A 13,875-nucleotide genomic window follows, 5' to 3' on the forward strand; every position below is an offset into this window, starting at 1 on the left:
ATCATTACATTATGCCTTAGGGTTAGACAGCATTTACACAAGATAGTTCATATGTACCTTTGTGTAACTGTCTTCAGGAGCTTTATTCATAATGTAAAGCATTTATATACTGGTCTCCTCAATCGTCGAAAAGTCGAAGCCATTTTGTTCCCTACAGTAACTCAGAGTTACCTACAGATTCCCCACTTCCAAGACCTCACGTTTCTAGCCATGAGCACTTCGTTTTTGACACTTTTTCTACACTACTCTACGTATTTACTATCCGATTTGATAGACATGACGCTACACACACACACGCACACACACACACACATACATGCATACAGTCGATGCCATTTTGTTCACTACAGTAACTCAGTTACCTACAGATTCCCCACTTCCAAGACCTCACGTTTCTAGCCATGAGCACTCCGTTTTTGACACTTTTTCTACACTATTCTACGTATTTACTATCCGATTTGATAGACATGACGCTACACACACACACACATACGCACGCACGCGCACGCACGCACGCACGCTCGCACACACACACACATACATACATACATACATTCATTATTACGACTCTGTCGTTTTAAATATGTAATAGAAAAGTGTGAGAAGCAACAGACTGTGAAAAAGTCAACAAAGATTTTATTTCCCTTGATTACAAAGTGATAATAAAGGGAAAGAAATTATGGTATTGCGAATTAAATCCCAAAATAATCAAAGAATTGCAGACAAAAGTTCCGATGATAAGAGGTATGAATAAACTTTAGTGGAAATCCAAATTAAATCCAACGCTGAAAGGGTTGATGTGCCTGCGATGGCATGTAAAGTGTTGTTTTGTCAAGTCTTTTGTTGGATTACAATAATACAATCCGAGATTATATCCTTTTTTGTATTTCACTATAAATCCAAGTCTCTATTTCCAAGAATGTTATCAGAGCACGTTTGTTTTTCCAGGGAAGAAATAATTGGAATAACTAAAATTCCAGCCCATATGAACTACTGGTCACAACAATAATACAGAATAATTCTACTAAGATTTTAAATCACAAATGAATAATTTTTCCAGTGACAATATTATATAGTCCACTACTTGACCTCCTGTCACAATTAGCTTTTTGTCATACAAACCCTTACAGAAGGCTTCTAATGTTTACAAAATAAAATCTTAGTTGTAATTATGTATAACTATTTCTAAAATTATAATACAAAATGTAGTAAACAACAGGAAAACCTGGCAATTTATGGGGAATTTCCAATAAACTAGACCCAGACCCAAATAAACATGTCTACTTCTATTGATAGTGATTTTAATATCAACCCCATACACAAAGAGAATATTTTAGCCATATATTCCTTGTTCACAGTCTTTAAAATAAAATCAGTAATTAAAGTCGAATATAAAATGAACTTGAATTTTTACAGGGTTAAGTCCAACATACAATATTACATGACAATAGTATAAAGTGAAATAAAAATTTTAAAACAAAACTAGCAAGCAAACAATGCAAATTTAAACATACATCATTCATACACACATGCATACACACATACACACAACACACACACACACACACACACACACGTATTCCTCATTGTGACAACCAATTCATTGAAATTACAGAACAGAAAACGATTCATACAAGCAGCTTGCACGCAATTACTGTTTATGGCGTTCCATAACTATTACCAATTTTGTTCTTAATTCAGACATGAGTACAAACCTTGATGATGCCATATCTATCTTGAGGAGGGTCGCGAACCAGATTTCCTCAACCTCATCATCACTTACATCCTCTGCAACTGGTTCATCTGCGAGTCAGACATCATCTTCATCAGTATCGGAGGAACACAGACGCTTGTTTAGTAGAACAATGGTATATAATTTCAACAAACGTCTCCTTTTTGCACTGTTTAATTCCATGAGCTACATCATTGTCATCACGGTGTTTCGTCTTTCTGTCTGTCATCCTGAGTTGCTGATGCCACGAAGATTTTAAAATTGAATTTTAACTTAATTTTATGCAACTGTCCCATTTAATCAATTTAATTAAGTTTAGTGGATTCAACAGCCACTAAACTGAATTAAATGCTATGCGAAAAACAATGAAACTATTAACACCGACTAATTTATAGTTTTGCCTTTCCGTAACTTGCTAATGTCCTATAGCTAATGTGTAAAAATATAATATCCGCTAAACTTTAATTAAACGTTATGATTCATAAAGTGTGTTTCCATACACATAAGCCCTATAACATTCATAGAAGCCTAGTGTATCAAATAGGTCTTCTTTCAATAGAAGAGTAAACGAATATCATCATGAAATGTTATTGATTTCCCCCAAAATATAATGACCTAGGCATCATCTTTTGTTATATGAGAAAAACCCACATCATCTTTTTTTCTGTACATTTAGACTTGTCACATGTTCTTTTTGTTTTGCACAGAGATTAAATCCATATAGGTCAAGAACTGGTAGGACTGATAACAATTTGGTCAGGATTGATGGGAGAAGAAAAGGTACCCTTCATTATCACTATATATCACTATTTTATATAGTTGTTTTATTTCTGTTTTGTTTTGTTTTTTGCCATATTAAGCACCCAAGACAACACTTATGAATGGAAAAATACATTTCTTACAATGCATCAGATTGAACGTGTACACACAGACACACCAATGCTCTCGCACAAATAGGTTATCCCATATATATAGTCAATATATAGCCTTTATTGTCTTGATGTGAAACCAGCACCACATCACTTCAACATTCAAGTTAACCACTAGAACAAGGCAGTGTTTGTTTCTTTTTAAATATTCTGTACTAGTATTATTTTGAATATAAAATAAGTACCCCAACTATTGTATTGACTGTCTGCGTGATGTGTGTATGTCTTACGATGCACAAATGTTAATATGTGTTTGTTTCTCCCCTCTTATGTTGTTGTTTTTGTTCTGCTATGTCTTTTCCTTAGTGTGTTTGACGATTCACAAATTTACATTGTTCGATTTTGATGAAATGCCTACATTTAAAATTTACAAAATGGAATTTATCACATTTTTTTCACACACAGTTTGCAACAGAGAATATGAAACCTAAGTATGATTTATAAATACATGCATATTTATTTCTTACTTTAATTTTTGTTCAACAGGAACGTGTGGGCATCCATGTCTCACAAACACATACCTAGCTGCTTCACTCATGCAACATAAACTTATATAAAGTTTTAGGAAATATTGCTCATTTTTATGTCCTGATTCTAGTCACCAAAACAAGTAAACTGCGGTGATACATATTTCTATTTTAGGTTGCACTATGACTCGATCTTTTGTTTGTCTGAGTTCCAATACTTCTACTACTATTCCATCTCTGGAAGAAAGGAGAATCCTACGTAAAAATGGCCTTGGGGAAAAGAAAGTTATTATTCCTGCTGATGCTTTGTATGACCAAGTGAGACAGGCCATACTAAGGTAATTATGTTTTAGAAAAAGTAATGAAAGGTGATCGGCAAATTTTTGGAATGAAGGAAACGAGTGAAGTGCATGCGAATAAATGCTTGTATGTTACGTTCTAAATCTATAGAGAATGAACTGTAAAAAAAAAAAAGCAACAGCAGGTAGGCACTGTGCAACTCGGTTTCCGCCTCTAGGTTGCTCATCTAGTTACGGTTGAAGTCATAATAGAGAAGATACAGCATCGCTTGTTGATGTGAGTTATATCTACTGTTTTTCTTGATGCAAATGTCTCTTTCAAATTGTATCTCTGTGTGCGCCTCTATTTCATAATATACAGATTTGTTGAGTCACAGAACTTAACTTCCTCTCAACAATGCGAACATGTACAAAGTCCCATCTTCAAGTTGTTCCAAGCCTCAACATGAAAAGAATATTCCGGCTGGAAATGTTTTTCTCTAATGTTTACTTAGAATATTGTTTCTTGGTAAATCAAACAATTAAGTACTTATTGCTAAACCATCAAGCTTATGTGTGAGTGGGAGTGGTGGAAGCTAATATTTGTTGGTCCATAAATTATGCGTTAAGCTCCTATTGCAGTTTTAATTAGAATATTCCACAAAATAAAAGTTCAGAAACACTATGTAAAATTTGAAATGTACAGATTCAGTAGATATTGTCTATTTTATTTATAGACTTAACTGTATCCCTTTTTGCGATTAGTTTTGATACTGTACTTGTAAGACCAGGTGATTTTCTTAACGTTTATGCGGGCAAGTAAGATTTGGTTGAACAAGCTATGTCCTACGGTTTACTTGTCAAAATCAAGTAAAAGTATAAACCAAATTTTAGATACGTTCACAAAACAATATTATCTGAGTAAAAATAATTGAATGATATTCAAGAAATTACTGAAATATAAGACTCGATGACGATTCCTTTCAGTACTCAACATCATCCATTCAACATTTCCAGCTTGAACCAACCTTCTAAATAAATTTAACCATGTCTTTATTCCTGGAATACTAACGCCAAACAAACACATTTCATAATTGTCTTAAAATTGAGTTTAAAAGTGAACATTGATATAAAACTGTTATCCGTACTCGAAAATAAAAAAATGTAATATTTGTTATCTGTTTTCCAGCTCTTTTCCGGCTTTAGATCAGTGTGGTGGTTTTGAGCTGTTAACGCTTAAAAGCAACTCCAAAAAAGTTTTAACCACAGTAAGTCACGGAAGATGCAGTGCAGAAGACATTAGGGAGTTCGGTACAGGTCGCATATGTGTTTATCTTGTTCAAGCATGGTACCTATAACGAGAGAACACATGCAAACTTGTCAGGTAAGGTAGTCTGACTATCAATTAATTGTGTCAGGTATTTTGCTCATGTTAAAGCTTTAACATTAATCCAACAGTATGTTACCTCCGTTTATATACAATTCATGTATATTAGACAAAAGTGCAATTTCTAAGGGCTGTCATCTTCGCACGGCAAGGTTCCGATGTGATAACCTATCACCGCCTCAGCGTATCGGGCAGATATTTCTGTGTTTCATGTCTATGAATTTCACTGGATGCAACGGAAAGCCACCGCATCCAATCAAAATTAAGTTGTTCAAATGTGAACACTGTTCCTACATGATTGGGACAAATGGAGCACACAGCTAGAATGGACTGATAAGTAAGCAATTTTCTAGTCCCAGTCCGTGTTTGCACAATTTCCTTTCTCTCAAATACACCTGTAATTGCTTCTCTCCGGTACATAGTCATACTTTCGAGGTTAAACATCCAAAGTATCCTTTTAGGTCAATTGCCTCCATTATTTTCGGCCAATGTAGAATGCACCACGCTATTGGTTACTTGGCATTATGTACGATGGAAGGCAGTTCAGGAAATCCATTGGATGTCGCTAGGACAAAGCACCAGTATATATGTTCGATCCGCCAAGGTGTAGATAGGATTATCATATCGGAAGCTTGGCTAGCGAAGATGAAGTGCTGTGTAAATGAAGTTTTGCTTTGCTTTTCTGTAGAGAGTATTTTTTTTTACAAACTTTACTGATACCTAGACAGAATCAAAAGGTATGCATTTCGTTTGGTTAGAAAGTGCCTGTTGTTTAGATCACTACATTTATGCGAAGGTATCATGTGTGCAGAGTATTTACGTAATGTCGGGGATTGAGAGTGTTATTGCTAAAAACGTACCCACATATTTTTTATGATTTTCAGAAATCAGGAGAAGATGCAGATTGCATTGAAATTTTCAAGTAAGTTGTATGTCTTTGAACCTAGGATTTAGATCCACTTGACTCAGGACTAGACAATTTGTGTGCCGGTCTTCTGTCCATCCTTCAATACTTGATTATTTGCCTTAAATGATTCATATTTGTGTAGAGTGTGTAACTAACTCCCTGTACATTTGATAAATGATTCATATTTGTGTGGAGTGTGTAACTAACTCCCTGTACATTTGATAAATGATACATATTTGTGTAGAGTGTGTAACTAACGCCCTGTACATTTGATAAATGATTCATATTTGTGTAGAATATAGTATAGTTGCATGTACAACTGATACATGATTTACATTCGTACAGTTCCTGCAAACTTGATATGTGATTTACTTGAAGTAGACTGCATATAAATGTATGGAATCCACTAAACATCACAATAGAGCATCACTTTAGTGAAAAAGAAAGCGAGGCTCCAGTGCAGATTGATCATGCGTTATACATTGTCCCCTTTACTCAGTCCACTGGTCTACCCATGTAAACTAACTAAATGTCCTGTTGGTGGATTTTTACGCGATGTTTTGCTTCACTGTCAATCCTCTTGCATGTTACAGAGTCTGATGATGGAATTTAATCATCCTTGATTAATAAATATGCCACTTTATAGTCATTCCAGTTGTGTCCTACATATATTTCAACTATTACAGTACAGTTCTTATCTAAAATGTATGTCTTGTAGAATGCATATGCTTGTTATGAAACTTACAGGACGACATAAATCTGAATCGATCTATAAGCATCTGATTTGTCAAATGTTGTAAATATATTTATGTGTTTTCAGCGATGATCCAGCTAACGTTAGTGAGCAGCCTAGTGTTGTAACAACACACAACAACACCAGTACTGTAGACCCACCTCTCAACACTGGTGCAATGTACAGGAATGTACCCACAGTTCCAACTATCAGACAACAGGATAATGTCGTGGCCATGTTTCCCAACTCTGGGACTAGCAAGCATGCTGGTATAGTAGCAACAGTAGACCGTACCAGTGAAGAGCATGGTGCTGGATCAAGAAACACTGAACATCATAATGATGTAACCGGACATCCCAACATTGGTGATCTGCATCATACTGTAATGACAAATTACAGGTCTTCTTGTTTAGTTGACAACATGGCTGTGATTTTGGAAGAAGTGTAAGATGTTTTAAAAAAATATTTTTCGGAAAGATCTAATTATGAGATGCCATGTTGTATGGTTGCTGTATGCATTCATGCTTAGAAAAAAAATCGATCAAAAGTCTTTGATCAAAGTATATGAAAAACAAAATTTCCTTCTTGAGGCCAATCTGTGCCTTTTCAGCGATACACTACATTATGAGATAGTGGAAATTCTTTTGTCTAGATGAGTCATAATAACGCATAATAAGATGCAGCTAACTCTAATTAGTTCATTTTACATGCTGGACTATGTATTTTTGTGCCAAGTGACCTGTTTATGTTTCCATCTGTAAAAAGGTAACTATTTTCTTAATATTAAAGACTGGTTTAACACAAACACACGCACACCGATAAGCACCGATTGCTAATATATCTATTAACTAGTTAATCTTGTTGGATATCTTCTGCTTTGTTATCCAAGTAAAATATATTAATTCATGTATATAGCTTGGCTTCAATTACATGTTTACAGTGGATATCTTTATTTCTCACTGCCACATGCACATGAATGAGTGTTTGCCCTTTGAATTAGGAAAGTTAGATACAACTGACAAATTTTAAGATTCTTAGACTCCGTTGCTTTTCTTTTCTCTTGTTTCAGTATATATTGACGCCTTCTTAGTTTACAAAATTCCACCTGAATTCAGTAATTTAAGTACCTTGACATCCTCCTTTTTGTTGCCACAGCAAGGACATTCATGACCCAGTAGCTGTCTTGCGCTATTTTCAAAAATCTGTAATGACTGGAAGACAATTAGACCAAACATCATTAACAGAACCGCTGGAGGGTGAAACCCAATCCATCTATGTGTCGCGGATGAATATGTTTGCAACAGGAATGGAGGAGATCCTGGAAGCGTCCAACCTTCTGGTACCCCTTGAGGTGACATTTTATGGAGAAGAGGCTTCCGACCAAGGGGGACCAAGGAAGGAGTTCCTCACTCATATGATGCAAGAGATAATAAAAGAAGAATGTAGACTTTTTGAAATGACTGAGGAGGGTGCATACACACTGAAAGATGACTCCGGTGGACTTGAAAGGAAATACTATTTTGGTGCAGGACTAGTTTGTGGTAAGTGTTATATTTTCGTTACTTGCTGTAGATTTAATTTTTACTATGCTGGTCATAATTCGGCTATCAATGGACAACATATTTGCGATGTGAAAATTAGGCAGAGCACAATATGCTTTCATGTTAATTTTTGTGGTAAATAGCTTTGGTCTGCAATTTGGTAAGCAATCGATAAAGCAAATCGTTTGTCGCGTAAATTAATGGTATAGGTCTTTCATTCTGTTATTGAACGAAAGTATACTCTCTCTCTCTCTCTCTCTCTCTTGACATAAAAAGCGATCCTAACTGTTTTAGCAAAAATATTTCTGACATTCTTTAAGTCCTATACCTCAGTTTCAGTTTACACGACATTGTTGCAGGCATGGTCAATACATTGCTATTTTTGGCGTGCACTCATGTGTCACGCGTATTTCAACACCTAGTAAGATGTGATTGCGATGACCCATATTTCTTGTTTAACAGGCTTTGCCTCGTTTTTGGAGTTAATAAGCGTGAAACAGAAAAATGATTCATTTGTTTTAAATATATCTTTCATTTAATATCACACGCACGTCATCTTTGGTACTTTCTAAAGTACCCATTCTATTCTTGTTAACAATATTTTTAGGTTTGTCATTGATGCAGAACGGGCCTCAACCATGTTTCCTAACAGAAGAAGAATTGGAAACGCTCCTGTCCCAAAACTTAACACCAGTCCAGGCACAATTTAGAGATGGCTTAAATCGGCTTGGTTTTGTTGCTGTAAGCACAAATGAGTATCTAAACTTTCCCAAACCTGCAGCTGTAACCCGGACCTATAAATCTCTTGTAACCTGTTATTATTATACACTAAAAATCTTGGCAGTGATTTTAGGACCACAATATACAATATAGCTTGTTTATTAAACAAGGATTGTAAACATTGTTAAGGTTATTTTAAAAGCATAAGTTGATCATGTATTAGATTATGTGAATATCAGCTAATCTCATCAAGCTTTCTAAATTTAGCACCCATCATATTTTCCAATTCTTGAGAAGTAAACTGAAGATGCGCATAACTAGATAAGAATCAAACTGATAATAAAGTCTTATGTGCAAATAGAAGTTATGGTACAAAGTCCATTTTGTTATTGCAACCTTGCCAATGAAACAGTTTGGGTCAATTACAACTTTTTTATGTATTGAAATGTTACTTTTCAGTTAATGCGCCGAAAGCCGTGTATTAAATATCTCTTCAGGCCTTCTGCAAGGTCAACTCTGACACAGAGAAAATTGATCCATGTCCTAAAACCAGTATTCTCAGATATCGGATCTAACAGAAGATTGAAGGAGGATGGTACATATAAAAAATTCATAGCATACCTTAAAGAAGTTTCAGGTAAATATATAACATCTGTAAAGATAACAAGAAAGAGGTAGCTCTGATTTCATAGATTATAGATATACATTTGTCAAAATGAAATATGTGGTAAATGTTTTTCGTTTGCGCCATGGTTATAATTGAAGTAGTTTCTTAAAGATTATTATTAATATAATGATATTACATGTTTACTCCTGAATTACTCCATACTGTCTAAATTGTATCTGTGTTCAGTCCGTTGTACCTATGTTGTGTTAGATTAGCATGATTACTAGGACTCCAGTATATACACATTTTGAGAGACGTTCGATGCGAAAGGTTTATATAGCCTCTAAAGAGAGGTGGACATTTTCTTCTTTTACATTCACATTTCTACGACTTATTGTAAAACAATATGTTCAGTCCTTCTTTGTGGCAGCTAGCTAGGTTTGCATAAACGATGTGATGTGATGTGATTTGGATTTTTAACGTAGCTTTAACAATTTTTCAGTCATATCGCTACGATGTCTGCAATGTGGCAGTTTATAGTGATGTCTAGCACTGGGGCATCATGCCGCAGACATGTAGTATGATGTCCCACCCAGTCACATTATCCTGACACCGGGCCGACCAGTCCTAACACTAACCTCTTAATGCTGAGCGCCAAGCGAGGCAGCTGTTAGTACCGTTTTTGTAAGTCTTTGATATGACTCGGCCGGGGATCGAACCCACGACCTCCCGCATCCGACATAAACGATAAACACACACACAAACACAGATATATATATATATATATATATATATATATATATATATATATATATATATATATATATATCCTTTTCTATGTTAATACCGGTTATATCTCATTGTGTAGTATAAAAAACGTGACATTTCCATTTCAGCGAGCTTCACATGTTCAAATATAAAATATATTGCTTTTTGTTTCACATGAAATATATTCGGCATTAACACATGAAAACAACATTTTAATTTTATTAAATAACAAAGTTGCTGTTATGTTTATTGTATGAAACCTACTCCTGAACAGAATGCTAGAAGAATCACTCTTCAGCACGCAACCACCATCCCTTATTTTTGTAGTCACCGCACTGTGAACAGCATTCAGTATCAGCGAGCGGCTATTGGTACATCAGCACATTCAAAACTGGAATTCACTCCGATTAGTCTATATCTTTGGCCTTGTGATAAAACATTTATGACTATTTGGCATCCATTTCACTATACTGCAAGTTTTCTTTTTTAAATTTTCATTTCGTATTCTAGGGAAGTAAATTAGTTGTTTACAAAACTTGCTGGTTTTGGCGTTTTTCTGTCACTTGGTTTAAGATCATATATTTGAATATATATATATATATCTGTCACTTGGTTTAAGATCATATATATATATATATATATATATATATATATATATATATATATATATATATATATATATATATATATATATATATATATATATATATATATATATATTGCTTTTTATAGGTGGTAGAAGAGGAACGGAGAAAGCCAAAGTTACACTGGAGAAAATATTACAGTTTGTGACGGCATCTGCAGAGATACCAGTTTTAGGATACTACATGCCACCCAAGATTGAATTTTTTGATGATGGAAGTGTGCTTCCTAGAAGTTCTACTTGCATAAATGCCCTTTATTTACCTTTGGGACATTTACCAGATGATGCCGCATTATTTTCCTTTTTTGACTATGCATTTCTGAACGAATACTTCGGAAAAATGTAATCTGACATTTTTCACCTCAGTCAAAATCTGCTTGGAGATAGGGAATGGAAAAAAAAGCAATTTATTTGTTTGATTTTACTAGCATTGAATATTTGTTTTATCATAAACTTCACAGAGATGATGACTATGACTTGATAATATATCACTGGGCGTTAGCCAATATATATATATATATATATATATATATATATATATATATATATATATATATATATATATATATATATATATATATATATATATATATATATATATATATATATATATATATATATATATGTGGTGTGTGTGTATGTGGATGTGTGCAGTTTAGTCTATTATTTGCATATTATCAATGTAAACTATATAAAGCGATAATGATTTTAATTCATTAGGATAGCACAAACTTCATAAAATAAGACTTTCACAATGCATCACAATTTCATGCACACCTAGAAATAAGATTTTCTTATCAATATTATTTGGTAAATGAATAATATTGTTACATTATCATCAGTGGCGTAGCTATCTCACCACGGACCAAACATACAACTTTTTGCACCGCCATCCCCCCTCCCCCCTTACTGTCACTTTAAATGATTTTTTTTCTGGTTGGGCCGTACCCAAAACACTTCCGGGCCCCACAGCACGGCTGTACCTGCTACTAAGGTAGTTACGCCACTGATTATCATGGTACAATCGAATACTATGTATTGCCTACTTATATGAAATCCTGGCAAATGAAAATATGAAAATCTAAAATTTGGCTGACTAAGAAATAAGAACATCATGTCAAATCAAATTTATTAATGTTATTAAAGAAATATAACAGACATTTCGTTACTTACATATATTTATCAATAGTATTTCGTAGAATTTTGTTTTGACCAATGTTTACACAATTATGCATACTGAATGCCGTCCAAAGCAGGTTTCGATAAGGTACCGTCTCAAGAAAGTGTAAACAGCGGAAATGAGATACATATAAGACTATTGTAAAATTTCAAAATAAAACATTGCTACGATTCTGTGGTCTGAAAGTAATGAGCCTAATGTAGCAATACCGTCAAGTTTTGTACAATTTACAAATAATTTAGTTCTATAAGTTATGAAATGAAACTTTAAGAGGAATTTATAGTATCATGAATTAAATCGAAAATAACACTGTGAAGTGTCGAAGTTTGAATTGCAGTGAACTTTAAAGTTGAATGTGTTGGTCATTAACATTTTATCGCGTTTAAGCCAGAAAAGTGTTTATGAGGGATCACTTCAACCTTTCTTCGTTTATCTCCGCCCATGTCCGTGTAAACTTCAAAGGGGCAGCATTCCAACTAAGTGAAATTCACCGGGCTATTTTCACACGGCCCTTACAAAGTAAACATTTGAGCTACCAACCCTAACCGCTTGGTAGGAACAATATGTCCACTTATCATTTTCAAAGGGAAATAGTTACGCACCGTCGTTCACAGATTCCGACCTGTCTAAACCTGATGAAAGGAATTATTTCTTTGGGAAAAATTAGGGACCGCTGCCTACGGTTGGGCAGAATAAATTAAGGCGTACACTTTAGAAGCAATCAGACTTTAAAGTGACGACCTTAGTCAAAATTCATAAGTCTGAAATTTCCTGAAAGAGGAGTCTAGACTTCGGAGGAGGCCTAAAGACAATATTGCTCTCCTTGTTAAACAAGAAAAGGACCAGGAGACCGTCTTGTAAAAGAAAGACAGGTTTTAATGCTCGGAAGCGTATGTTCTGAAAGAGAACATCAACAAGGTACGCAAGTTTAGTTTCACGTAATATTCTATTATTTGATTGCTTGTTTTATACAAATGTGTTTTCTATGATTAGGTTTCCATATATGTATCGTTTATTCAATTTCATGGAAATGTGTTGATGCTAGAGTTTTTGTGCAATTTATGTTATTCAATTTCATGGAAAGTGTTGATGCTAGAGATGTTATGCGATTTAATTTTTATTCATTTTCATGGAAAGTGTTTATGCTAGAATTGTTATGCAATTTACCTTTCAATTTTACAGTTATTAGTTCATTGGTAGAATTGATTGCATACGATCCAAATGTTCATATATGTAGGATTTCAAAGGATTATTTGCAATAACTTCCTTTGTTAGGACAATACTTACCTAATTATATCTGATTTTGTAATGTTTGAATAATCTTGTAGGTTAAGGATTGCTGCGAGTTACAATTTGTGAATTTCATGCAATATCAATCGAACATGTAGTTGCATATGTAAAAGAATACGACAATATTCAAAAGACGCTCGCGTGGTAAGTTAAGACCTGCCACTGGAAGCAAGGTCACTGTCCAACCACACTAAATTTACACAGTGTGTGGATAGCCAACATGCTCTGAGTAACGTGAGGGAATTTTATGTACGTCTAGAGAGTGGGGTATACAGAAATTTAGGGGTAATTTTGTCCTTTAAGGAACATCTTTATGGGATAGAGACTGGACAGTCTGAAGACAGAAGTCTGAGAAAAAGAATGACGAAGCCAGAATAAAAGGACCAGTAAGTCCATGAATGGCCAAAGCACACAGCTTAGCGAGGATGAACTAGGAGACTTGGATATACGGTCAAGATAGGAAGGTGATGATGCAAATCAGTCGTGGACATTGCGCTCTTTTCACCTTTTATTATGATGATGAAATAAATACAAATTGGACGCGCCTGTTGAATTATATTGATATAATCTAACTTGAATTGGAATTGGCGTTATTAATTTGTTCTAATTAAATGTGTTATTTTCTTGTCAAAGGGGGTTCGTATTGTTTTATTTCTTCCAGGTATTCTCGCTCAGTTCTCTGTTAAAATTATA

At 34.5% G+C, this 13,875-nt stretch overlaps 2 protein-coding genes across 2 annotated transcripts; both read left to right on the forward strand.

Annotated features, from left to right (window-relative positions):
- Positions 1-1,707: 1,707 nt before the first annotated feature.
- Positions 1,708-4,988, forward strand: LOC149782260 (uncharacterized). The gene is made up of 4 exons (XM_089934857.1): positions 1,708-1,868; positions 2,440-2,512; positions 3,304-3,466; positions 4,596-4,988. The coding sequence occupies exons 1-4, from the start codon at positions 1,866-1,868 to the stop codon at positions 4,762-4,764; spliced, it is 408 nt and encodes a 135-aa protein (XP_089790983.1). The 5' UTR covers positions 1,708-1,865; the 3' UTR covers positions 4,765-4,988.
- Positions 4,989-5,179: 191 nt separating this feature from the next.
- LOC149782261 (uncharacterized) lies at positions 5,180-8,847 on the forward strand. The gene is made up of 4 exons (XM_089935105.1): positions 5,180-5,715; positions 6,521-6,877; positions 7,589-7,974; positions 8,582-8,847. The coding sequence occupies exons 2-4, from the start codon at positions 6,612-6,614 to the stop codon at positions 8,845-8,847; spliced, it is 918 nt and encodes a 305-aa protein (XP_089791231.1). The 5' UTR covers positions 5,180-5,715; positions 6,521-6,611.
- Positions 8,848-13,875: the final 5,028 nt, after the last annotated feature.

The sequence above is a fragment of the Sinohyriopsis cumingii genome, chromosome 15 (assembly GCF_028554795.1).
Source record: "Sinohyriopsis cumingii isolate HCF-2022 chromosome 15, ASM2855479v2, whole genome shotgun sequence".
In the NCBI taxonomy this organism is placed as follows: Eukaryota; Metazoa; Mollusca; class Bivalvia; order Unionida; family Unionidae; genus Sinohyriopsis; species Sinohyriopsis cumingii.

Coding starts and splice junctions, on each gene's coding strand:
- LOC149782260 (XM_089934857.1), top strand. Junction 2,513..3,303: donor GATTGATGGGAGAAGAAAAG/GTACCCTTCATT, acceptor TTTCTATTTTAG/GTTGCACTATGACTCGATCT. Junction 3,467..4,595: donor GTGAGACAGGCCATACTAAG/GTAATTATGTTT, acceptor TCTGTTTTCCAG/CTCTTTTCCGGCTTTAGATC.
- LOC149782261 (XM_089935105.1), top strand. CDS start 6,612: ATGTACAGGAATGTACCCACAGTTCCAACTATCAGACAACAGGATAAT. Junction 6,878..7,588: donor GCTGTGATTTTGGAAGAAGT/GTAAGATGTTTT, acceptor TTGTTGCCACAG/CAAGGACATTCATGACCCAG. Junction 7,975..8,581: donor TGGTGCAGGACTAGTTTGTG/GTAAGTGTTATA, acceptor CAATATTTTTAG/GTTTGTCATTGATGCAGAAC.